The following is a 26,570-nucleotide window of genomic DNA, read 5'->3' on the forward strand; positions in this document are numbered from 1 at the left end:
TGGATCTATGAGGGTAATTTTAAAACCAAGTAGGGGAAATTTGAATTTCTTTTTGTAGAAAGTGCCGTAAGGAGTGCTGTTCTTAAAGTAGCCCTTGGGATTCCTGTTCTGATTTCTTTTAAATTAAATTTATGGTTAACATTTTAAATGAGTAGGTTTCATCAATTTACCAGTGAATATTTGGCCTCCCTTTTCCCCTCCTAGCTATGCCTGCAGGAGCACTGATTTACTAGGGCTCTAGGAAATAGGCTTAGTGCTTGCTAACACGGAACTTTCTTGTGCATAAAGTCAATTCTAGTGTGCCCAGGATATAGGGCATTTTCAATGATTTCTTTTTTTCAGGCCATGCACTAATGATTGCATTAGCATGCATTACCTGAAAAAAATTATGGGCCAATGCTCAAAGCCTAACATTGCTGCTAGAGGTGATTAGCGCCAGACTAATGCTAGCGTTAATGTGTGAATGCTCAGAAGGTTCTAGCGCAGGAAACATTCGTACCAAAGATTAGAACAAATTGCATTTAAATGTAGGCAAATGGATGCAGATGAGGTCATTAGCTATTTCCTCCCAATGCTCAGAAAAACGGTGCTCAAAAAACCCTGCCCTAATGCTGGAAACCTACCACCAGCTCCGAGGTCGCACTGAGGGGTTAGAAGAGTGGATTTCTCATGATTTTCCTTTTAAAATCTGCCGGTTTTTATTTTATTTGAAAGCGAAAGGAAGCCCGTTCAAGCTTCTGAGCACCAGTGGTGAGCTTCTATTTAAGGAGCACAAAAACAGCGCTGACACGAACCTGCACTTCAGGGTTTGAATGGACATGCATACAAGAGTTTTGCTTACCGCAAAACTCTTGTGCACATGCGCCAGAGACGTTCCTCCCCCTTGCACAACATGCATATAATTTGCATGCTGTTAACGCTGTGCATTGGTTCTGCTGTATTTATCAGCACTGTTCCCTATAGCGCCAGAGTTCTCAGCATTGACCCATTAATGAGGGATCAGTTACCACCTCCTATTTAGCAGGTGCTAAGGACTCACGCATTAAGCCAGCGATAATCAGCGTGTCAACATTAGCGTGTTCTATCTCGCTTAACGCTTCCCTGCCCATGCCACACCCCCGGCAAAATCTAAATCAGAAAAAAAAAACCCCACGCATGTGCTAAACTGTTATCTACCGCAAAACGCTTTGACACGTCTTGCAGTAAGCATTTTCACGCACTTAAGCGCATGTTAGGGCTTGATGTCCTTTATTAGACATAACCCTCGATGTCATTTGTAAAGCTTCCACTTCGGCAGAGAGCAAACTCTGTGTCAGCAAAACAGTGTGACAAAGCTCTAGACCTCCTCCTCTGCAAACTGGGCTGCAACCAGCTGACGTTGCTGCTCTGCAGATACTGTTGCAAAAAGGATGCTCCCAGCTCTTATGGGAGCCCCCTGACTCAACTAGTGCAGAGGCACTGCAATCGGAACGTAATTATTTTACCAGATAAAGGCACATTTGACCTTGTAGTGAAAGAGCTCATACGTTCATATTTATTATTTATATACAATCTACAAACTACCATTAAATAGAAAAAGTTTCCTTGGAACTGACATTTATTTTGAACCAGTGTTTGGCTTTATTTTGCAGGGATTTTTACTGTCCAGATTCCTAAGGAGACGCCTGGGCAGCATTTTGAAGGGCTCAGCATGCTGACAGCTCTCTTGGCACCAAAAAGAACAAGATCTGCGAAACCCTTAGTGGAGGAGATTGGTAAGTGATAGGAAGAAAGGAAAGAACATCCCAGCAGAGCAGTGGGGCAGCCTAGGGGGGCACTGCAGTAAACGTCACATAAAAGGTGCCTGGTACACATCACATCATTAACCCTATATTGTATGATGAGCTCTCTAGGAGTGGCAAAAAATGTACTGTACCCATCTGTACTCCACTACAATAGCCCTTATGCCTGCAGGTGTTGTCTATATATGAGTTAAGAAGGTATTTTGTGGGTTTTGAGGCACTCACACTTTCCACCACAAATGTACCCATTAGAGTGGGATATGGGCCTGGGTCCCCTTCTCTACAGTGCTCTGCACCGACCACTGGGCTACTTCAGGGACTTACTTACTGCTCTGAGATAATATGGCCATTATATCTTCAGCTGTCGTAGGCCTGTTATATATTATCACTTTCACCTCTTAGGTGGGTGGGAGGGGTTAGTGACCATTGGGGGATTAAGGGAGGTCATGCTTTTTATTCCTCCAGTGGTCATCTTGTCAGTTCAGTCACCTTTTTGGCATGATGTTATTGAAAGAGGTGTAGCCAAAAACATCCTGGTTTTTGCCCTGGACATTTTTACAATGTTCCATTATCGCAAAAAACATCGAGATCATAAGCCCACCCTGGTCCCACCCAAAACATGCTTCCAACACCCCCCCCCCCCTTTCAGATTTAGGTGAACTGCATAGAAAAAGTCTTAAAAATTAGTTTCAAAAACAGTGATTTGGACGTTTTTGCGAAAAAAAAGTCCACCTGCTGCTTTGTGCCCTTTTTTTTTAATTTTTATTTTTAGACATGTTTCTGTTTTGAAAATGAGCCCCATGGGCAAGGGACACCCAGTTGCACGCGTAAATTATCGAATACTGTAATTTATGTTTGCTTCTAGCAATCTAGGTCTGAGCATTTACTCCCAGCTCTATGGCTGGTGTTAATTGACCATATCTAAATTATACACTCATATTTATGTCGCTACCAGGAGCCGCCTGACCATTAGGCCACCCTAATTGGCGGCACAATTCAAGGGTGGCATCTCCCCACTCTTCGGGGTGCGGTCACCCTGTTCGCGGCGTTTACCTGCTTCGTCACGTTCTAAACCCTGCTGTGGCAAGGATTCCCATACGCTGCCCTTCTACTGGCCCCCTCCTCTTCCCTTTACTGCGGCCGCCTCTCTGATGTAACTTCCTGTTTCATTAAAGGCTCAGGCAGCCGCAGTAGAGGGAAGAGGCGGGTGTCGGTGCCAGGGCAGCATATGGGAATCGCTGCTGGGTTTGGAATGTGACGAAACAAATGCATCTCGGCCAGGGGTGAGGGCAGCATCTTAGCTCTGCCTCAGACGGCATCTTTCCTTGGGCCAGGACTGGCCGCTACACCAGTATTCTCTAAAGGAAGTAGGCTCCTACTTTCCTTTAGAGATTAGGCTCCGGGTAGGCACCTTCTTGGTGCCTTAAAAATAGGTGTCCTTTTTTTTTTTTTAATAGAATTATCCTCAAATGTCACTGTTGAACAATAACTGGGATTTCCCTCTGTCATCCACAGAGGAGCAGGAGGACTAAAACCAGTTTTTGTGCATGATGTTTGGTGCAGTTTCTTTAATTTTTTAAATTCCTTCAACCATTTCTTTTTGTTTATGATGATATAAAATATTAAACATTCTTAGGTGCCCCTGCTGATTTAGAAGAGGATGAAGATTTTGACTGGCAAATTGAACAGACCCCATTTGAGGAAACCGCAGATGTCCTAAATCCACCGTGTAGTTATGGTTTTGGAAACTTGCGATCAGGCGTTTTCAAACGGCTGCAGGTGCGTCATTTGTGTCAACATAATTTGTAGAGGACAATTTTCAGAGTTGCCGCACGTCTTCAAAATTTCAGGTACTTTATACCCACCAACTTTGCACTTGTTTTTAAAGCAAAAGTGCATGCATACTTTCACTTCGGACATCACATAAGGAAAAAGAACTTGCAGACATTAGAGCACAGGTAGAAAAACTAGGAGCAACAGTAACAACGCACATACTTCTGAAAAGATAAATACATGCGGCTTTGCAATTTTTGCACTAACCCCGCCTCCACATGTTATGAAACAGGGTGTGTACTTTGCCCATACATTGGGTGAGCAATTTTCAAGTAGCCCATTTCTGTGGGTAAAAGAATAGTTTTCTTCTGGAAATGGCTTTGAAAATTGGGTATAGCAGTGATTTACACACAAAAATAAGTTTTTAAATTTGTCTGACCCAAGCAAAGGCGTTCCCCTGGGTGGGGTTGGAGAGGAATTCATTTATGCACGTTTAATATGTTCTTGAGTATCTCAGGAGAAGCCTTGCACCGTACCATCTAAAAATGCTCATTTAGAAGCTCTTTTTCTTAGTTTACACAATTGTGAAGGACCGCTAGGTATGATGTTTTACATCCTAGAGATAAGTGTCCCAAAGTTGTAAGTTGGATACTTCTGTAGGCAAAGTCAGGAGAGAGAGCTTAAGCCCTCAAAAAAAACCTTAATTGCCTTTTTGCTGCACTAGAGATCATCCAATCCTTTTACTGTGTTACAGCCTACAAGATAGATTCAGTATTCACTTCTGCAGTCTTATCCTCAGAAGAGGTCGACAGAGGAGGCCAGTCTTCTTGACCTTCAAGTGGAGGAGGTAGAGATTTGGAAAACATTGCTTAAAGAGCTCTTTGAATTAAAAACAACGCTAGGGCTCCAAAAAGAAGAAACCTCCACCCCTAACAGTTGAATACGATCTCCGCAGTGACCCTCTGACTCTTTATCGTGGACCTTTTGCGCAATAAAAACTGTCTAAAATGTACTACATAATTTGTGTAGGATTTTCCAGCTCTTGCCACAAAACCTACTGTTGAACTACCTCTGGATACTAAGATCCTCACTTTAACGCACAAGGTTCTGAACTCTGGGTACCTTATCTTACCTCTCTGTTCTCATCTTACCTTCCATATCATCATGCTGATCAATCCATAGACTGGTGGGTTGTGTCCATCTACCAGCAGGTGGAGATAGAGAGCAATCCTTTTGCCTCCCTATATGTGGTCATGTGCTGCTGGAAACTCCTCAGTATGTTCTCTATCTCAGCAGGTGGTGGTCACACACAGCAGCAGCTCTGGCTAGGTCTCCAAGCCTAATCTTTAGGTTTTGTTGAGTACCTGGGGTTGAGGGCTCTTCTTGAGCAAGTGCAAACCTGGTGGCGCCAGGTCCCTCCTTTTCTCCCCCCTCCCGCTGGCTCCGTTAAAAAAAAAAATTTTTTGGACGTCCTTAAGGGCGTTTATTTCGACGTTTATTTAAACGTTTATTGCAGCTACTCACTGGGACACCAGGTCGTTACAGCTCGGAGTGAGAAGCAGGTAATTTTTACCTTTTTATAGCGGGCAGGGGGTTCCCCGATTGATCTCCACGTGGCCTATGGCATCGGAGGGCGAGGGCGCGAAGAATCGCTCCCCGGACCGCGTGTGCGCTTCTAGCGGGGATGCGGGGGTTTTAAAGTCTGATTCGCCCTTGTTGGGTGTCAGTTTGGAGGCCGGTCAGTGTCCCGGGTCTTCTTCCGGCGCGGCGGTTTTTCCCGCCATAAACGCCCATCCCCCGCTGTTCGCCTCCGCCATCTTGGCCGGCCACTCTGCTCGGACGGCTTCTTCTTGGGCCGCCCTTGAGCTGGGAGACGTTCATGCCATGGCCGCCCTTGATTTGGGCGACGGCAAAAAAGCGGCTAAAGTTAAGCGCCGTTCTTCCCGCGCGGCTCCTTCGCGGAGTGTTGCGCCGGACGCCATCTTGGATGCGCAGCATGTTGCTCCCCCGCTCTTGCGAGCGCCGGTTGAGGGTGCGTCTAGGGCTGTGGCCCAGGCTGCTGAAATACACAGTCTGGGGGGTTTCTCCCCGAGTTTATTTTTTCCCCCCCAAACCCACCTCCCCGCTCCCCCCGTTTTCTATTTCTGTTGATGGCTCTCTCATTCTCCCTGTCTCCTCAGCTCGAAACCTTGGGGTCATCTTTGACTCTTCTCTCTCCTTCTCTGCTCATATCCAGCAGACCGCCAAGACCTGTCGTTTCTTTCTTTACAACATCCGTAAAATCCGCCCCTTTCTTTCCGACCACTCTACCAAAACCCTCATCCACACCCTTGTCACCTCTCGTTTAGACTACTGCAATCTGCTTCTTGCTGGCCTCCCACTTAGTCACCTCTCCCCTCTCCAGTCAGTTCAAAACTCTGCTGCCCGTCTCATCTTCCGCCAGGGTCGCTTTACTCATACTACCCCTCTCCTCAAGACCCTTCACTGGCTCCCTATCCGTTTTCGCATCCTGTTCAAACTTCTTCTACTAACCTATAAATGTACTCACTCTGCTGCTCCCCAGTATCTCTCCACACTCGTCCTTCCCTACACCCCTTCCCGTGCACTCCGCTCCATGGATAAATCCTTCTTATCTGTTCCCTTCTCCACTACTGCCAACTCCAGACTTCGCGCCTTCTGTCTCGCTGCACCCTACGCCTGGAATAAACTTCCTGAGCCCCTACGTCTTGCCCCATCCTTGGCCACCTTTAAATCTAGACTGAAAACCCACCTCTTTGACATTGCTTTTGACTCGTAACCACTTGTAACCACTCGCCTCCACCTACCCTCCTCTCTTCCTTCCCGTTCACATTAATTGATTTGATTTGCTTACTTTATTTATTTTTTGTCTATTAGATTGTAAGCTCTTTGAGCAGGGACTGTCTTTCTTCTATGTTTGTACAGCGCTGCGTATGCCTTGTAGCGCTATAGAAATGCTAAATAGTAGTAGTAGTAGTAGTGCTGCATCAGGCCTTCCTTATGCAAAACGCTGCCCCTTCTCCCTTGTCCGATAACGGGGTTGAGGCCCCCGGAAGTAAACGCCCTCCGGTGGATTCCCAGGCCTTAGAGGACGCTGTTTCCTCTGATGTAGATGAGGGCAGCGTATCTGAGTTTTCTCCGAGGACAAGCAGGCTGCTTGTTCTCACGACTGGGTTGACGTCCGCGGCAGCCCCCACCAACCGGAAGAAGCTTCGCGGGACGGTCGGCACGCAGGGCACGCCCACCGCGCATGCGCGGCTGTCTTCCCGCCCGTGCGCGACCGCTCCCGCCAGTTACTTTTTTTCCGCGACTGGAGAGAGTTGTGCAATTGCCTCTCTCTCCGTTCAGCCGCCGGATTTTTCGACCGCGTTTACGCGGATCGTTGCTTTGGATTCCCGTTCGGTTCCTCTTTCTTTTCTTTCTTTGTATTGTTAAAAAAAAAAAAAAAAAAAAAAGATTTTCGCGCGTGTGGAGCACGCGCTCCCCTTTTCCCTCGCTTCCAGCGGGGACGCCTCGTTGCGGCCTAGTGGCCGCTCGGTCGGCTAGTTTTTCGTGGTGTGATTTTAGCCACCATTGCCGACTTTGACTTCGCCGACGCGATTTTTCCGTCGATGTCCTCGAAGGTCCCGCGTGGATTTAAAAAGTGTGGTCGCTGCGGCCGGCCGATCTCGCAGACCGACACCCACGCTTGGTGCCTCCAGTGCCTCGGGCCGGAGCACAATCTCAAGTCGTGCGCGCTGTGTCTCGGTCTCCGGAAACGGACTCAGGTTGCGAGGCAAGTTCTGCGGGACCGTCTTTTTGGAACTTGCGCCGGCCCCTCGACGTCGACCTCGACGGCATCGGTATCGAAGGCCGGGTCTTCGGTACCGGTATCGATGCCCGAGACATCGGCACCGATGGCAGCGACCCCAGGAGAACAGGTCCCGTCGGCCCGCCGGTCCGCCGGTGAGAGTGGGGTTGAGAGGCCGCGTGGGCAGTCGGCCCCGGTCACTCCCTCAGCTCGTGAGCCACGGGACCGAACCCTGTCGGACCCGGTACCTCGAGACCGAGGGGGATCGACCTCCTCCTCCTCCATGCCCTCCGGCGCCGGTGACGTGCACCGGAAAAAAGATAAGAAGCGCCGTCACCGGGAGCCCTCGGTGCACCCTGAAGAGGAGTCGACGCCGAAGCGTCATCGCAGAGAGGAGAGATCTCCGTCGGTGGTGGAGGTACCGACGCGTCGGGGTTCCGGCACCTCGGTGCCGTCTCCTGGCCCCCAGCAGCTTCTGGCACGACACCCTTACCGGCCCCACCGCCTTTCCCGGCAGCGGGCCTGGACGAGTGCCTCAGAGCCATCCTTCCGGGGATCCTGGAAGGGCTGATGCGCCAGGCTGTGCCGGCGTCGGGGGTGCTTGCGCCCCCGGCGCCGATGACTGTGGCGCCGGCGAGCTCTAGCCCGGCGCCGGGGCTGTCGACACCGCCGCCGCTTGCGGTGCCGGTCTCGACCGCCACGCAGGTGGAGTCCCCGTCGACGTCGATGGAGGGAGCTCCGTCCCCGCCGGCGCGGGAGTCCACCGCTCGACGACACCGAGACCTCGGTGCCTCGACGTCGAGCCGGGCCCGGTACCGGACTCAGCTACATGAGCTAATGTCCGATACCGAGGATGAGGACTCGTGGGGGGAAGAGGAGGACCCGAGATATTTCTCCTCAGAGGAGTCTACGGGCCTTCCCTCGGACCCCACGCCGTCACCGGAGAGGAAGCTCTCACCTCCTGAGAGTCTCTCCTTTGCCTCCTTTGTGCGGGATATGTCTATAAGCATTCCCTTTCCCGTGGTCTCTGTGGAAGAGCCGAGGGCCGAGATGCTCGAGGTCCTCGACTATCCATCACCACCTAGAGAGTCCTCCACGGTACCACTGCACAATGTCCTGAAGGAGACGCTGCTTCGGAACTGGGTGCGACCACTAACTAACCCCACCATTCCCAAGAAAGCAGAGTCCCAGTACAGGATCCACTCTGACCCAGAGCTCATGCGGCCCCAGTTGCCCCATGACTCAGCGGTCGTGGATTCTGCTCTCAAGAGGGCACGGAGTTCGAGGGATACCGCCTCGGCGCCCCCGGGGCGGGAGTCTCGCACTCTGGACTCATTTGGGAGGAAGGCCTACCAATCCTCCATGCTCGTGACCCGCCTCCAATCTTACCTGCTCTATATGAGCATCCACATGCGGACCAATGTGCAACAGCTGGCGGACCTGGTCGATAAGCTCCCGCCGGAGCAGTCCAGGCCATATCAGGAGGTGGTCAGGCAGCTGAAGGCGTGCAGAAAGTTCCTGTCCAGGGGGATTTTTGACACCTGTGACGTGGCATCTCGTGCTGCGGCCCAAGGTATAGTGATGCGCAGGCTCTCATGGCTGCGTGCCTCTGACCTGGACAACCGCACCCAGCAGAGACTGGCTGACGTCCCTTGCCGGGGGGATAATATTTTTGGCGAGAAGGTCGAGCAGATGGTTGACCAACTGCATCAGCGGGAAACCGCTCTCGACAAGCTCTCCCACCGGGCGCCTTCAGCACCCGCCCCGCGGGCGGGCGTTTTTCCCGGGCTCGGCAGGCTGCACCCTATTCTTTTGCGAAGCGTAGGTACAACCAGCCGGCCCGAAGGCCTCGTCAGGCACAGGGACAGCCCCAGCGCGCTCGTTCCCGTCAACAGCGTGCGCCTAAGCAGCCCCCTGCGCCTCCACAGCAAAAGCCGGGGACGGGCTTTTGACTGGATCCACGGGAACATAGCCGCCCTACAAGTGTCCGTACCGGACGACCTGCCGGTCGGAGGGGGTTAAAATTCTTTCACCAAAGGTGGCCTCTCATAACCTCCGACCAGTGGGTTCTCCAAATAGTGCGGTGCGGATACGCCCTGAATTTGACCTCCCTGCCTCCAAATTGTCCTCCGGGAGCTCAGTCTTTCAGCTCCCATCACAAGCAGGTACTTGCAGAGGAACTCTCCGCCCTTCTCAGCGCCAATGCGGTCGAGCCCGTACCACCCGGGCAGGAAGGGCAGGGATTCTATTCCAGGTACTTCCTTGTGGAAAAGAAAACAGGGGGGATGCGTCCCATCCTAGACCTGAGAGGCCTGAACAAATTCCTGGTCAAAGAAAAGTTCAGGATGCTTTCCTTGGGCACCCTTCTGCCAATGATTCAGAAAAACGATTGGCTATGTTCCCTGGATTTAAAGGACGCATACACTCACATCCCGATACTGCCAGCTCACAGACAGTATCTCAGATTCCGCCTGGGCGCACGGCACTTTCAGTATTGTGTGCTGCCCTTTGGGCTCGCCTCTGCCCCACGAGTGTTTACAAAGTGCCTCGTGGTGGTAGCGGCCTACCTACGCAAGCTGGGAGTGCACGTGTTCCCATATCTCGACGATTGGCTGGTCAAGAACACCTCGGAGGCAGGAGCCCTCCGGTCCATGCAGTGCACTATTCAACTTCTGGAGCTGCTGGGGTTTGTGATAAATTACCCAAAGTCCCATCTCCAGCCAACTCAGTCTCTGGAATTCATAGGAGCGCTGCTGAATTCCCAGACGGTTCAGGCCTACCTTCCCGAAGCGAGGGCCACCAATCTCTTGGCCCTGGCTTCGCAGACCAGAGCGTCTCAGCAGATCACAGCTCGGCAGATGTTGAGACTTCTGGGTCATATGGCCTCCACAGTTCATGTGACTCCCATGGCTCGTCTTCACATGAGATCTGCTCAATGGACCCTAGCTTCCCAGTGGTTCCAAGCCACCGGGAATCTAGAGGATGTCATCCGCCTCTCCACCAGTTGCCGCACTTCACTGCTCTGGTGGACCATACGGACCAATTTGACCCTGGGACGTCCATTCCAAATTCCGCAGCCCACGAAAGTGCTGACGACGGATGCATCTCGCCTGGGGTGGGGAGCCCATGTCGATGGGCTTCACACCCAGGGTCTGTGGTCCCTCCAGGAAAAGGATCTGCAGATCAACCTCCTGGAGCTCCGAGCGATCTGGAACGCACTGAAGGCTTTCAGAGATCGGCTGTCCTGCCAAATTATCCAAATTCGGACAGACAATCAGGTTGCAATGTATTACGTCAACAAGCAGGGGGGCACCGGATCTCGCCCCCTGTGTCAGGAAGCCGTCGGTATGTGGCGTTGGGCGTGTCGGTTCGGCATGCTTCTCCAAGCCACGTACCTGGCAGGCGTAAACAACAGTCTGGCCGACAGACTGAGCAGAGTCATGCAAACCGCACGACGTGGTCGCTCCATTCCAGAGTGGTACGCAAGATCTTCCGAGAGTGGGGCACCCCCTCGGTGGATCTTTTCGCCTCTCAGACCAACCACAAGCTGCCTCTGTTCTGTTCCAGGCTTCAGACACACGGCAGGCTAGCGTCAGATGCCTTTCTCCTTCATTGGGGGACCGGCCTCCTGTATGCTTATCCTCCCATACCTTTGGTGGGGAAGACCTTACTGAAGCTCAAGCAAGACCGCGGCACCATGATTCTGATAGCGCCCTTTTGGCCCCGTCAGATCTGGTTCCCTCTTCTTCTGGAGTTGTCCTCCGAAGAACCGTGGAGATTGGAGTGTTTTCCGACTCTCATTTCGCAGAACGACGGAGCGTTGCTGCACCCCAACCTTCAATCCCTGGCTCTCACGGCCTGGATGTTGAGGGCGTAGACTTCGCTGCGTTGGGTCTGTCTGAGGGTGTCTCCCGGGTCTTGCTTGCCTCTAGGAAGGATTCCACTAAAAAGAGTTACTTTTTCAAGTGGAGGAGGTTTGTCGTTTGGTGTGAGAGCAAGGCCCTAGAACCTCGTTCTTGCCCTGCACAGAACCTGCTTGAATACCTTCTGCACTTATCAGAGTCTGGCCTCAAGACCAACTCAGTAAGGAATCACCTTAGTGCGATTAGTGCTTACCATTATCGTGTGGAAGGTAAAGCCATCTCTGGAGAGCCTTTAGTCGTTCGATTCATGAGAGGTTTGCTTTTGTCAAAGCCCCCTATCAAGCCTCCTACTGTGTCATGGGATCTCAACGTCGTCCTCACCCAGCTGATGAAACCTCCTTTTGAGCCACTGAATACCTGCCATCTGAAGTACTTGACCTGGAAGGTCATTTTCTTGGTGGCAGTTACTTCAGCTCGTAGGGTCAGTGAGCTTCAAGCCCTGGTAGCTCATGCTCCATATACCAAATTTCATCACAACAGAGTAGTGCTCCGCACCCACCCAAAGTTCCTGCCGAAGGTGGTGTCGGAGTTCCATCTTAACCAGTCAATTGTCTTGCCAACATTCTTCCCCAGGCCGCATACCCGCCCTGCTGAACGTCAGTTGCACACATTGGACTGCAAGAGAGCATTGGCCTTCTACTTGGAGCGGACACAGCCCAACAGACAGTCCGCCCAATTGTTTATTTCTTTCGACCCTAACAGGCTAGGGGTCGCTGTCGGGAAACGCACCATCTCCAATTGGCTAGCAGACTGCATTTCCTTCACTTACGCCCAGGCTGGGCTGACTCTTGAGGGTCATGTCACGGCTCATAGTGTCAGAGCCATGGCAGCGTCGGTGGCCCACTTGAAGTCAGCCACTATTGAAGAGATCTGCAAGGCTGCGACGTGGTCATCTGTCCACACATTCACATCTCATTACTGCCTCCAGCAGGATACCCGACGCGACAGTCGGTTCGGGCAGTCGGTGCTGCAGAATCTGTTTGGGGTGTAAATCCAACTCCACCCTCCAGGACCCGAATTTATTCTGGTCAGGCTGCACTCTCAGTTAGTTGTTCTTCGTAGGTCAATTTCTGTTGTTCCCTCGCCGTTGCGAGGTTCAATTGACCTGGGTTTTTGTTTTGAGTGAGCCTGAGAGCTAGGGATACCCCAGTCGTGAGAACAAGCAGCCTGCTTGTCCTCGGAGAAAGGGTATGATACATACCTGTAGCAGTTGTTCTCCGAGGACAGCAGGCTGATTGTTCTCACCTACCCTCCCTCCTCCCCTTTGGAGTTGTGTGTTTCATCTTTTGCTAGTCATTCAACTGGCGGGAGCGGTCGCGCACGGGCGGGAAGACGGCCGCGCATGCGCGGTGGGCGTGCCCTGCGTGCCGACCGTCCCGCGAAGCTTCTTCCGGTTGGTGGGGGCTGCTGCGGACGTCAACCCAGTCGTGAGAACAATCAGCCTGCTGTCCTCGGAGAACAACTGCTACAGGTATGTATCATACCCTCTCCCAACGGTCCTTTGGGGATTCCTTGGAGGAGACGGATTCCCGCTCGGATGGAGCGGATGACCCCTCTGCAGCGCGGATCTTTCGCTCAGAGGATTTGCCCAACCTGTTACTGCAGGCCATGAGCATTTTGAAGATTTCCTCGCCAGAGGACGTCTCTCCCTCAGCCCCTGTTGGCTCTGCCATTATGCTGGAGACGAAGCGCCCACCTAGAACCTTCCACGTGCATGATGCCATGCACACCTTAATTTCGGCTCAATGGGATGTCCCGAAAGCGAGCCTCAAAGTGGCTAGGGCTATCCTTTGCCTGAAAGTGAACGTGAGGCCTTTATTTGGCCTACCGTGGATTCTTTAATCACTGCGGTGACTAAGAAAACGGCGTTGCCGGTGGAAGGTGGCACGGCCCTAAAGGACGCCCAAGACAGAAGATTGGAAGCGGCTTTAAGGTCGTCCTTCGAGGCGGCTGCCTTAAGTTTGCAGGCCTCAGTTTGCGGCTCCTATGTGGCCAGGGCGTGCCTGACGATGGTGCAGCGGGCTTCCCCCTCGGATCCTTCCTTGAGGGCTGACTGGCCGGCCCTGGAATCGGGCTTGGCTTATTTGGCAGACTTACTGTATGATGTCTTGAGAGCCTCGGCTAAAGGTATGGCTCAGACAGTCTCTGCGCGGCGCTGGCTTTGGCTGAAACATTGGTCTGCGGACCACGCCTCTAAGTCCCGCCTGGCTAAGTTGCCTTTTAAAGGCAAGCTGCTCTTTGGGGTCGAGCTGGACAAAATCGTGACCGATCTCGGCACGTCTAAGGGCAAGAGGTTACCAGAGGTCAGGGCTCGGGCCAGTGCTCGCCCCGGTATCTCCAGAGGACGGTTTCAGGAAGCCCGTCGGTACCGCCCGGGCAAGTCGGGCTCCTCTGCCCCCTCTTCCTTCAAAAGGAACTTCTCCCCCAAGCAGCATTCCTTTCGCAGAGACCGCCGTCCCGGAGGTACGCCCTCCGGTCCTCCCCCAGGGTCTCGTACCCAATGACGGGGCCCTGGTCCATGGCCCAGTGCAGATTGGAGGACGCCTGTCCTCGTTTCTGGGCAAGTGGACCAGGGTAACTTCAGACGCTTGGGTTCTGGAAGTCATCAGAGACGGCTACAAGTTAGAGTTCTGCTGACCCTTAAGAGACGGGTTTGTACTCTCTCCCTGCAAGTTTCCGGTCAAAGCTGTGGCAGTGCAGCAGACCTTGGACAACCTGATATGCCTGGGTGTGGTCGTTCCGGTGCCAGAAAATCAGATTGGCAAGGGACGTTACTCCATTTACTTTGTGGTACCAAAGAAAGGAGGTTCTGTCCGGCCTATCCTCGACCTCAAAGGGGTCAATCGGGCCTTGAAAGTGCGGCACTTTCGCATGGAGACTCTCCGCTCTGTTATAGCGGCAGTGAAGGCAGGGGAGTTCTTGGCTTCCTTGGACATCAAGGAAGCGTACCTGCATATTCCCATCTGGCCTCCTCATCAACGCTTTCTGCGTTTTGCAGTCCTGGGCCGACACTTCCAGTTCAGAGCCCTCCCTTTTCGGGTTGGCTACTGCTCCGCGGACCTTCTCCAAAGTAATGGTGGTCATCGCGGCCTTCCTGCGAAAGGAAGGAGTACAAGTCCATCCTTATCTGGTCGACTGGTTGATCCGAGCCCCCTCTTATGCAGAGTGCGGCAAAGCTGTGGACCAGGTGGTTACTCTTTTGAGCTCCCTGGGGTGGATCATCAACTGGGAGAAGAGCCAGCTGCGCCCGACTCAGTCCCTGGAGTATCTGGGAGTTCGGTTCGACACCCAAGTGGGCAGAGTGTTCCTGCCAGACAATCGGATTGTCAAACTTCAGGCTCAGGTGGACCAGTTCCTAGTAGCCTCTCCCCTTCGGGCTTGGGACTATGTGCAGCTGTTGGGCTCTATGACGGCCACGATGGAAGTAGTGCCCTGGGCCAGGGCTCATATGAGACCACTACAACACTCTCTGCTGCAGCGCTGGACTCCGATGTCGGAGGATTATGCTGTGCGCCTTCCCTTGGACCCAGCAGTGCGCAAGGCGCTGAGCTGGTGGCTGCAGACAGACAAGTTGTCTGCAGGAATGCCTCTGGTGACCCCGGAGTGGATTGTCGTCACGACGGACGCCTCTTTGTCGGGCTGGGGAGCCCACTGCTTGGGAAGGACAGCGCAGGGGCTCTGGTCTCCTGCAGAGGCAAAGTGGTCTATCAACCTCCTGGAACTCAGAGCCATTCGGTTGGCGCTTTTGGAGTTCATCCCGGTACTGGCGTTGAAGCCAGTACGGGTCCTGTCGGACAATGCCACGGCTGTGGCCTATGTCAACCGCCAGGGAGGTACCAAGAGTGGCCTCTAGCCAAGGAGGCCATGATCTATGCCAGTGGGCGGAAGCGAACCTGCAACAGCTGTCAGCGGCCCACATTGCCGGAGTCATGAATGTCAAAGCGGACTTTCTCAGTCGCCATACCTTGGATCCCGGAGAGTGGCAGCTATTTGCTCAGGCGTTCTTGGACATCACGAAGCGCTGGGGCCAGCCGAGCCTAGATCTGATGGCGTCATCGGCCAATTGCCAAGTGCCGCGCTTTTTCAGCAGAGGACGGGACCCTCGATCCCTGGGAGTAGATGCTCTTCTCCAACAGTGGCCGACACAGGAGCTTCTCTATGTGTTCCCGCCCTGGCCCATGTTGGGCAGGGTGCTAGACCGGGTGGCAAAGCATCCGGGCCGGATAATCCTGGTGGGTCCGGACTGGCCCAGACGTCCCTGGTATGCGGTCTTGATCAGGTTCTCAGTGGACGATCCTCTGCGGCTGCCAGTGGAGCAGGGCCTATTGCATCAGTGTCCCGTGGTGATGGAGGATCCCTCCCCCTTTGGTCTTACGGCCTGGCTATTGAGCGGCAGCGTCTGAGAAAGAAGGGCTTCTCAGACAAGGTCATCGCCACTATGCTGAGAGCGAGGAAGCGCTCTACTTCTACTGCTTACGCCAGGGTTTGGCGTACCTTTGCAGCGTGGTGTGAAGCAGGCTCACTTTCTCCCTTCACTGCTCCAATTTCTTCAGTGTTGGCGTTCCTGCAAGAAGGTCTGGAGAAAGGCCTGTCGCTCAGTTCCCTTAAAGTCCAGGTAGCGGCTCTGGCTTGCTTCAGGGGCCGCCTGAAGGGTGCTTCCCTGGCTTCGCAGCCAGATGTGGTGCGCTTTCTCAAGGGAGTTAATCACCTGCGCCCTCCTCTGTACTCAGTGGTGCCTGCGTGGAATCTCAACCTGGTGCTAAGAGCCTTGCAGAAGCCGCCTTTTGAACCCTTGTCAAGGGCATCTCTGAAAGACCTGACGTTGAAAGCAGTCTTTTTGGTGGCTATCACTTCAGCCAGAAGAGTTTCCGAGCTCCAGGCACTCTCATGTCGAGAGCCCTTTCTGCAGTTCACGGAGGCAGGAGTGTCTATTCGCACAGTGCCTTCCTTTCTGCCCAAGATTGTTTCTCGCTTCCATGTGAATCAGCAGCTCTGTCTCCCTTCCTTTCGTAGGGAGGACTACCCAGAGGAATACTCTGCTCTCAAATATCTGGATGTGAGACGAGTCATCATCAGATACTTGGAAGTGACCAATGATTTGCGGAAGTCGGATCATCTGTTTGTCCTGTTTGCAGGTCCTCGTAAGGGTCTGCAGGCTGCTAAGCCTACAGTGGCAAGATGGGTCAAGGAAGCCATTGCAGCAGCTTATGTGGCCGCGGGGAAGGTGCCGCCTATCCAGCTGAAGGCTCACTCCACTAGAGCTCAGGCGGCCTCGATGGCAGAGGCCGGGTCCGTCTCCTTGGAAGAGATTTGCAAGGCGGCAACTTGGGCTTCGGCCCATACCTTCTCCAGGCATTACCGCTTGACTGTGGCTGCTCGGGCGGAGGCCCGGTTTGGAGCTTCAGTGTTGCGGTCAGGGATTTCTATGTCCCGCCCTGGGTGAGTACTGCTTCGGTACATCCCACCAGTCTATGGATTGATCAGCATGATGATATGGAAGGTAAAATTATGTATCATACCTGATAATTTTCTTTCCATTAATCATAGCTGATCAATCCATAGCCCCTCCCAGATACCTGTATGGTTTATATTCTGGCTGCATTTCAGGTTCAAGTTTAGTCTTCAGTTCCTGTTCAGGAGGACTTCGTGTTCAAGTTTTTCAATGGATTCTTCAAGAGTTGAGACGAATTTGTGTTACAGTGAGCTGCTGCATTCCTCTCCCCTCCGTTTTACGGGGCTGGATTGAGACTTAAATTCTGCCGGCACTCCCTCCCGCTTCCTGCGGCTGTAGGGCAGCTTTGTACCCCTCCCGCTTCGGCGGTGTTAGGGTCAGTCAGCTCCTCCCGCGGTTGCGGTTGCAGGATAAGCCAGATCCCCCCGCATCGGCGGGTGTGGTGTCCCTCCCCCGCTCTGCGGGGATGAGCTGGACGGATTCCCCTCCCCCACTTGTGTGGGGATGAGCTGGGTTAATTCCCCTCCCTCGTTTCGGCGGTGGTGAGCTGGGCAGAGTGTCCCTTTGTGGGTGTAATTCTCTAAGTGCTGAGTCCTGCGGATGGAGCTTGGATATCGACATACTGAGGAGTTTCCGGCAGCACATGACCACATGTAGGGAGGCAAAAGGATTGCTCTCTATCTCCACCTGCTGGTAGATGGACACAACCCACCAGTCTATGGATTGATCAGCTATGATTAATGGAAAGAAAATTATCAGGTATGATACATAATTTTACCTTATGTACCCTCTCGATCCACTCATCCCGGTTGGCCTTACTCCTGTTTCTTGCTCCAGCCTCGAATCCACTTGACACTGTGCCTTCTTTTCTACTGCCCCCTCTCTCTGGAATGCTCTGCCAGTAGAACTCAGTAGTGAGAAGTCCTATCCCTGGTTTCGATCCCTTTTTAAGTCCTACCTTTTCCTTTAGACCGTTCCCTTTCTCTCTCTCGGATGATTCTGCATTGCTGCCTGCCATGTTTTGGTCCTCTGGCCGTCCTTCCCCTGCCACAATACTCAAGGCGAGGCCTCACCATGGAGTGATACAGAGCCATTATAGTATTCTGGAGGAGTAGCCTAGTGGTTAGTGCAGTGGACTTTGATCCTGGGAAACTGAGTTCGATTCCCACTGCAGCTCCTTGTGACTCTGGGCAAGTTTGCCCCTGGTACAAAATAAGTACCTGAGTATATGTAAACCGCTTTGAATGTAGTTGCAAAAACCTCAGAAAGGCGGTATGTCAAGTCCCATTTCACGTTCTTGGTCTTATTTACCATCCCATTTCTAATAATTCCTGTTTTGCTTTTTTGGCTGCTGCCGCACACTGGGCAGAAAATTTCAGCATATTGTCTACAATAACACCTAGATCTTTTTCATGGGTAGGGAAGGGATATGGGACTTGATATACCGCCTTTCTGAGGGTTGGTTTTTTTTTTTTTTTTTTTTGCAACTACATTCAAAGTGGTTTACATATATTCAGGTACTTATTTTGTACCAGGGGCAATGGAGGGTTAAGTGACTTGCCCAGAGTCACAAGGAGCTGTACATTTGTCCACATAAAATGTAATCTCCCGTTTGGATACCCGGTCTTCCTGCTATTTTTCACAGTCCGCATGTGTTTGAATGGTGTTGTGTCATTGCAAATTTGATCACCTCATTTGTCGTTCAGATTTCCAGATCATTTATAAATATGTTAAATAACACTGATCCCAATACAGATCCCTGTGACACTCCACTATTCACCCTCCTCCATTGAGACAAATGGCCATTTAACCCTCTCCTCTGCTTTCTGTCCAATAACCAATTCTTAATCCACAGCAGAACATTGCCTTCTTCCCATGACTTTTTAATTTTCTCTGGAGTCTCTCATGAGGAATTTTGTCAAAAGCTTTCTGAAAATCTAGATACACTACATCAACTGGCTCACCTATATCGACATATTTATTCACTCATTCAAAGAAATGAAGTAGAGCATCAGTATCATTGCTGCCACTTGCTGATAACATGTTACATCATCTGCATATATAAATGCTTTAATATTAATTTTATCAAGGGCCTCTGCAAGTGGTTGCAACATTAAATTAAACAGGGTGGAGAAAGCAGCTAACCCTGTGGCACACCACAAGGAGGCGTCCACAATTTAGATATGTCCTGTCTTTTTATTGTGTATGTCCTAAGTCAAAGTCTGCCCAGCACTGGCTTTCCTACCTAATCTCTGCTAAGCTTCTTTGGATTCAATCCTTCTAAACAAGATTTATTTGTGTTTGTCCCACGCATTTTTGAATTCCGTTACCGTTTTCATTCTTTCAACCTCAGTTCATGCCCTCTGGTTCTACTACCTTCCCGTCTCTGGAAATGGTTTGTTTGCGAATTAATACCTTTCAAATATTAACATGGGAGTAAGTACAGTGTCTCCACCTGAAGCGGGAAAACAGCTTAAACTCATCATTTGTGTTCAGCCACATAGGATAAGTATAAATGTGACAGAAGGAGAGCACATCAAGTAAATCAGACAATTATCCAAAATACAAGCTGACAGCATATTTATGTAGTAATTGACTAACCTCACTCGCAGAAATAGGTTCAAATTGGTTCCACATTAACCTAGTGGGACCGAGGGGGTCATCAAATCTCACCCCATCTCCTGCTAAATTCTTAAATTACAACTGGCTCCTAATAATACTTCATTGCTAAAATACAGTGCTAGATCCTGGACACTTATGGTAGATGAGTTAGGAGTTGGAAGTAAGGTGGTCCACTAGAGGCTAGACTTCGTAAGTCCAAATAATTTCTTAAGATCTAACTTGTTATAATTCTTCCGAGGAGCAAACTAAATAACTAAACTCTCATTAATTCAAAAGTTTGCTAATTAAAGAGGAAAGGCACAAAGGTGTCAGTTACATTTACTTTTAACACAAATGAAACCTCAAAGCTCCGAACAACACCCACTCACATGCAATGCTTAACAGTGCTGCTGTTGTAGGAGTTCCAAGTACTATCATCGGTTTCACAAAAAAGAACAGTGAAAAACTCCTCTAAGAGAAAAGACTGTTCTCAAAAAACCCCTACTGTCTATAAATTTAAAATAGCACCTTTGTGACTTCTCTCTTATAAATTTCCACACAGTACTGTTTCTAATCTAATCGCTCATTAAGCTTTGCATGTGAGCGGGTGTTGTTTGGAGCTTTGAGGTTTCGTTTGTGTTAAAAGTAAATGCAATTGACACCTTTGTGCCTTTCCTCTTTAATTAGCAAACTTTTGAATTAACGAGTCTTAAGGTCTAACTAACCAATCTGCTGGCTCTAGAATTTCAGAACGTACACATTTATGTGCTGGCTCATAAATGTTTTTATTGCTGTGCTGGATCCATTGATACCTTAGACGGAAAATGGATTCTCTCAGTGCACATAACTGGCACACAAGCATCCATTGCTGGATGTATTTCAGAACAGAACCTACGTCAGCAGATCCTGTTCTGAAATTCTAGTGGAACTTGACACATCCAGACCGCACCTCAAATATTGTGTTCAGTTCTGGTCACCTCATCTCAAAAAAGATATCCTGGAATTAGAAAAGGTACAGAAAGGGCGACGAAAATGACAAAGGGGATGGGACAACTTCCCTATGAGAAAAGGCTGAAGCGTCTAGGGCTCTTCAGCTTGGAGAAGAGATGGCTGAGGGGAGATATGAAAGAGATCTATAAAATAATGAGTGGAGTGGAACAGGTAGACATGAATCGCTTGTTTACTCTTTCCAAAAATACTAGAACTAGGGGGCATGCGATGAAGCTAAGTAGAAAATTTAATACGAATTGGAGAAACTTTTTCTTAAATCAACGTGTAATTAAACTCTGGAATTCATTGCCAGAGAATGTGGTAAAGGTGGCAAGCTTAGCAGGGTTTAAAAAGGGTCTGGACGGCTTCCTAAAGGAAAAGTCCATAGACCGTTATTAAATTGACTTGGGGAAAAGGAGTTTTGGGTAATATGGGAACCTTATATTCAATTGATGGGGGGCAGAGCCCGCAGTTTAATAATGAATACGTTGCAAATGTATAATCAATAAACAGATGACTGAAATGTGCAAATATACAAGGAGGAGAAGAATGAGAGGGAGGGGGAAGGGTCAGTTGGGGGGGGAGCTTGGGAAGGGGGGACGGGAGGGGAAAAGGGGAAAGAACAATAATAATAAAAGTAATTTGTTGTTGATGTTAGAATTGGTTATTGTTAACAAGCGGTGTGATAAAGAGGATTGTATACAATACTCAATTACAATGTTAAACTGCATCTTCTTTAATAAAAACTATTGAACATAAATTGACTTGGGGAAAATGCACTGCTTATTTCAGGGATAAGCATCATTAAATGTATTGAGCTTTTCTGGGATCTTTCCAGGTATTTGTGACCTGGATTAGCCACTGTTGGAAACAGGAAACTGGGCTTGATGGACCTTTGGTCTGTCCCAGTGTGGCAATACTTATATACTTATGTACTTATGTAGACATTTCAGTTCTGATTAGTACGTCCTTTCTAAAACGCTGCTCCAGATGGAATGCAGGCTTTGGTTCTTATGCCCATCTTTTTATTCTCTTTTTGCTACGTTTTAAGGATGAGCTGAGTGATGTCATTGACCTAAAGGATCCAGATGCAACATTGCCAGCTGACTGCCGACAGAAGCGACTGGCAGCTGAAGATGCCAAGTTTGATGCTAGTCATTACCTGTAAGTGCCGCTTTATTTCTTAGCCAGAGAACCTGCAGTCGGTTTCTTTGTGCTGAAATCTCGTGTTTTAACGGTGTACTGTGTCTTAGTTTGTGTGTTTGCAGGCACAAAGGCATTATATGGAGTGGAAGAGTGGCCTAGTGGTTAGGGTGGTGGACTTTGGTCCTGAGGAACTGAGTTCGATTCCTGGCACAGGCAGCTCCTTGTGACTCTGGGCAAGTCACTTAACCCTCCATTGCCTGCCGCATTGAGCCTGCCATGAGTGGGAAAGCGCGGGTACAAATGTATGTAATATATATATATATATCCTATGCTGATCTACTTTTTACTTTGCTCAATAAAAAATGTAATGCGAGATTTTTCTTTTTATAGATATTGGATCGATCCTTACTAGATTATGGTTGTAGTTGATTGAAAGTAAACATTAGTCCACTGAGTTAATTTTCCTCAGACTGTATACTTTTCAGGGTAATTTAATAATGTGTTTGTGTATTTGAGGTCAGGGAATAAAAACCATTTTGTTTTTCTGCTGTAAAATCATTCCCACTAAGAACTGTTTTAGTTCCAGGGAGAGTTGAGGTTCTCCTGGTTTTAAACATGGATTCTTTTGGCATTAGATAAAATGAGGGAAAACCTGCTTTCCATATCAGTATTCTAGCTATTCTCAGGTAACATAATTTCTTGGAGGGCAAGCAGGCTGCTTGTTCTCACATGTCGGTTGACGTCTGCGCCGGCCCAGGAATTGGCATTTTGCAAGGAAAATATAAACAAAGTTTTGCCAGAGTCTTTTGGCGCGTGTGCACGGACTGATTTCCCGCCCACCACGCGAGCGTGCCTCCTTAGTTTTCTCTGCGTTGAGGTGCGGTAGTTTTTTTTCTGCGCTCCTCTCAGGCCCAGGAAAGAGTCTTTGAGTTTTCGATTTTTTTTTTCTAATTTTTTCTTTATTTTGTTGTTATTGTCATTACAAAAAAAAAAGTTCCTGTAGTGTACTTTTAGTTTTGTCCTTTTTCAAGTTTCCTTTGTTTTTCGTCGTGGCCGGTTTTTAAGCCGTGCGGTCGGGTTATTCCCTTATTTTTGTGCCCTTTTTCTTTTGTCAGGCACAATCACATCTTTTGATTTCGCCAAAGCCGTTTTTCCTTCCATGTCATCGAAGACACCCAGCGGCTTCAAACGTTGTACTCGGCGGCTAAATGGTAGATGACGTTTAATGTGAGCAAGTGCAAGGTGATGCATGTGGGGAAAAAGAACCCGAATTATAGCTATGTCATGCAAGGTTCCACGTTAGGAGTTACGGACCAAGAAAGGGATCTGGGTGTTGTCGTCGATAATACACTGAAACCTTCTGCTCAGTGTGCTGCTGCGGCTCGGAAAGCGAATAGAATGTTGGGTATTATTAGGAAAGGTATGGAAAACAGCTGTGAGGATGTTATAATGCCGTTATATTGCTCCATGGTGCGACCGCACCTTGAGTATTGTGTCCAATTCTGGTCGCCGCATCTCAAGATATAGTGGAATTGGAAAAGGTGCAGCGAAGGGCGACTAAAATGAAAGCGTGGATGGGACGACTTCCCTATGAAGAAAGACTAAGGAGGCTAGGGCTTTTCAGCTTGGAGAAGAGACGGCTGAGGGGAGACATGATAGAGGTATATAAAATAATGAGTGGAGTGGAACAGGTGGATGTGAAGCGTCTGTTCATGCTTTCCAAAAATACAAGGACTAGGGGGCATGCGATGAAACTATAGTGTAGTAAATTTAAAACAAATCGGAGAAAATTTTCTTCACCCAACACGTAATTAAACTCTGGAATTCGTTGCCGGAGAATGTGGTGAGGGCGGTTAGCTTGGCAGAGTTTAAAAAGGGGTTAGACGGTTTCCTAAAGGATAAGTCCATAAACTGCTACTAAATGGACTTGGGAAAAATCCACAATTCCAGGAATAACATGTATAGAATGTTTGTACGTTTGGGAAGCTTGCCAGGTACCCTTGGCCTGGATTGGCCGTTGTCGTGGACAGGATGCTGGGCTCGATGGACCCTTGGTCTTTTCCCAGTGTGGCATTACTTATGTACTTATGTGCAACCGGACCATCTCAGGTTCCAATACCCATGCCTGGTGTATCCAGTGCCTTGGGCCCGACCATAGCCCAGCCACTTGCAGTCTGTGTCTTTGTGTGAAGAAACGGACCCAAGCATCTCGAGAAGCCCAACGAGAAAAGTGTTTTGAGGCTCGGTCTGGGCCTTCGACTTTGGTACCGAGGTTGGTGGCATCGACATCAAGGGAAGCATCGACATCGGGAGCGGAGGTAATGGCTGCTGAAAGACCAATTCGTGCTGGGAGCAGTGAGGCATCGAGTGGGTCTCCACCTGCCTCGAGGCCTCCTGTTATGCAGGCCCCCCAGGACCTAACTTCGTCGGACCCAGCCCCGAGGAGGTGTGAGGATTCCACATCCTCGGTACCGAGGAGTCTCGATGACGGGCGTCAAGCGAAGGCGAAGAAGCACAGTCATCATTCTCCAACATACGGTACCAGGAGCTCCGGGGCGTTGAAGGAATTAGCACCCGAGAAGCATCAGCGCCGAGAGGATTGCTCCCCCTCTATTCAGGAGGTGCCGATGCGTTTTTTCTTCTGGCAGCCCGGTACCTGCTCCCGAGCCTCGACAGATTTTGCCACTGGCTACTTTATCGACCCTGCAGCCTTGTCTGATGGTGGCTTTCGACGAACGCATCAGGGCCCTGCTTCCAGTGCTTCTGGAAAGATTGCTGTGCCAGTCTGCTTCAGTGTCGGGGGTGCTTGCACCTTCCGTACCGTCTGCTGCAGTGGCATCTGGCCCTTCGCCTGTGGTGAGGTCCCCGACCTCGGTGCCGCCTGCGACCCAGTTCGACTTCCCTTCAACCCAGGTCGCCTTCCCTTCGATGTCAGTGGAGGAAGCTTCACCGCAGTCCAGGTGGGCATCGACTTCTCAGCACCGCCATAGAGAACGTCGCTCCTCGGCGTTGAGGCAGGTTCAGTTTTGGACTGCTCTGAGGGACGTTTTGTCCGATACTGAAGATGAGCGTTCGTGGAAGAGGAAGATCCCAGGTACTTTTCTTCTGACAAGTCCTATGGGATTCCCTCTGATCCTTTCTCCTCCACCAGAAAGGAGACTTTCTCCATCAGAGAGTCTATCCTTTGTCCGGGAAATGGCTGCAGCTATTCCCTTCCCTTTGGAGGTTGAGGATGAGCCCAGGGCTGAGATGCTTGAGGTCCTGGATTATCCTTCTCCGCCTAGAGAGGCTGCAACGGCTCCTTTGCATAATGTACTGAAGGAAGTCCTTATGTAAAACTGGTCGTTCCCTCTGTCTAATCCCGTGATCCCGAAAAAAGCTGAATCCCAATATCGGATCCACGGTGAACCTGGTTTGATGAGATCTCAGCTACCTCACAATTCCATGGTGATGGACTCTACCCTCAAATGAGCCAAGAGCAATAGGGACTATGCCTCGGCGCCCCCATGCAGAGAATCTAGAACCTTGGACTCTTGGGAGGAAGACGTATCAGGCCGCTATGCTCGCTGCCAAGATCCAGACTTACCAGCTCTTCATGAGCGTCCACTTACGGAAATCGGTGAGGCAACTGTTCAGCTTGGTTGATGCACTCCCTCCTGAGCAGGCCAAGCCTTTTCGCCAGGTGGTCAGACAGCAGAAGGCGTGTTGAAAATTCCTGGCCAGGGGTACGTTCGACACTTTTGATGTAGCATCCAGGATCGCTGCCCAAGGTATAGTGATGCGCAGACTCTCATGGCTGCGTGTCTCTGACCTGGATCATTCAGTCCAGCAGCGGCAAATATTCCTTGCCGGGGGGATAACCTTTTTGGTGAGAAAGTAGAGGATCTAGTTGACCAGATCAAGAAGCATAGTGATGCTATGGATTCTCTCTCCCGCCGGGCGTCTTCTGCTACTACCTCCTCATCCAGGAGGTTTTTTGGAGGGAAGAGGAGTGCTCCCTATTCCTTTGCTAGGCGTAGGTACACTTCTGCTTCTCGGCAGCCTGCCCATGCTCAGTCCTAGCGCGCTCGTTCTCGTCAACAGCGTGCGCCTAAGACCACTGCCGATCCCCAGCAAAAGCAAGGGACAGGCTTTTCACTGGCTCCAGGTCAGCATAGCCTCAGTAAACGTGTCCGTACCGGACGACTTGCCGGTTGGGGGGATGTTAATGTTTTTTCACCACAGGTGGCCTCTTATAACTTCCGACCGGTGGGTTCTTCAAATTGTCCGGTTAGGATACACCCTCAATCTGGAATCCAAGCCTCCAAATTGCCCACCAGGAGCTCAGTCCTACAGGTCCCAGCACAAGCAGGCACTTGCAGAGGAACTCCGCCCTTCTACAGGCTCAAGTGGTCGAACCCGTTTCTCCAGGGGAAGAAGGGCTGGGATTCTATTCCAGGTACTTCCTTGTGCAAAAGAAAACAGGGGGGATGCATCCCATCCTAGACCTAAGGGCCCTGAACAAATTTCTTATCCGAGAAAAGTTCAGGATGGTTTTCCTGGGCACCCTTCTTCCCATGATTCAGGAAAATGATTGGCTATGCTCTCTGGACTTAAAGGATGCTTACACACACATACTTACTCACAGGAAGTATCTTCGATTTCGGCTGGGAACACAGCACTTTCAGTACCGTGTACTGCCTTTCGACCTGGCGTCTGCGCCCAGTGTTTACAAAATGCCTAGCTGTAGTCGCAGCGTCTCTACACAGACTAGGAGTGCATGTGTTTCCTTATCTCGACGATTGGCTGGTGAAGAGCACCTCAAAGGAAGGTGCTCTGGAGTCCATGCGAATGACTGTTCAGGTGCTGGAGCTACTGGGGTTCGTCTTAAATTATCCCAAGTCCCATCTCACCCCAGTCCAAAAATTGGAATTCATTGGAGCTCTGCTGAACACTCAGACAGCTCGAGCTTATCTCCCCGAGGCAAGGGCAGACAACCTTCTGTCCCTGGTGTCCATGGTTCGAGCATCTCAGCAGGTCATGGCTCAGCAGATGTTGAGACTTCTGGGGCACGTGGCCTCCACAGTTCATGTAATGCCCATGGCACGTCTACATAT

At 50.4% G+C, this 26,570-nt stretch overlaps 1 protein-coding gene across 5 annotated transcripts in view; it reads left to right on the top strand.

Moving 5' to 3' along the window:
- SHQ1 (SHQ1, H/ACA ribonucleoprotein assembly factor) overlaps positions 1–26,570 on the top strand; it is a 118,314-nt gene that overhangs the window by 19,348 nt on the left and 72,396 nt on the right. For all 5 annotated transcript variants that reach the window (XM_030206884.1, XM_030206885.1, XM_030206888.1 and 2 more), the window contains exons 4-6: positions 1,632–1,754; positions 3,418–3,560; positions 21,380–21,492. In XM_030206884.1, coding sequence (XP_030062744.1) covers positions 1,632–1,754; positions 3,418–3,560; positions 21,380–21,492 — 379 coding nt within the window. The remainder of the gene's footprint in view (positions 1–1,631; positions 1,755–3,417; positions 3,561–21,379; positions 21,493–26,570) is intronic.

Source organism: Microcaecilia unicolor, chromosome 6 (genome assembly GCF_901765095.1).
Source record: "Microcaecilia unicolor chromosome 6, aMicUni1.1, whole genome shotgun sequence".
In the NCBI taxonomy this organism is placed as follows: domain Eukaryota; kingdom Metazoa; phylum Chordata; class Amphibia; order Gymnophiona; family Siphonopidae; genus Microcaecilia; species Microcaecilia unicolor.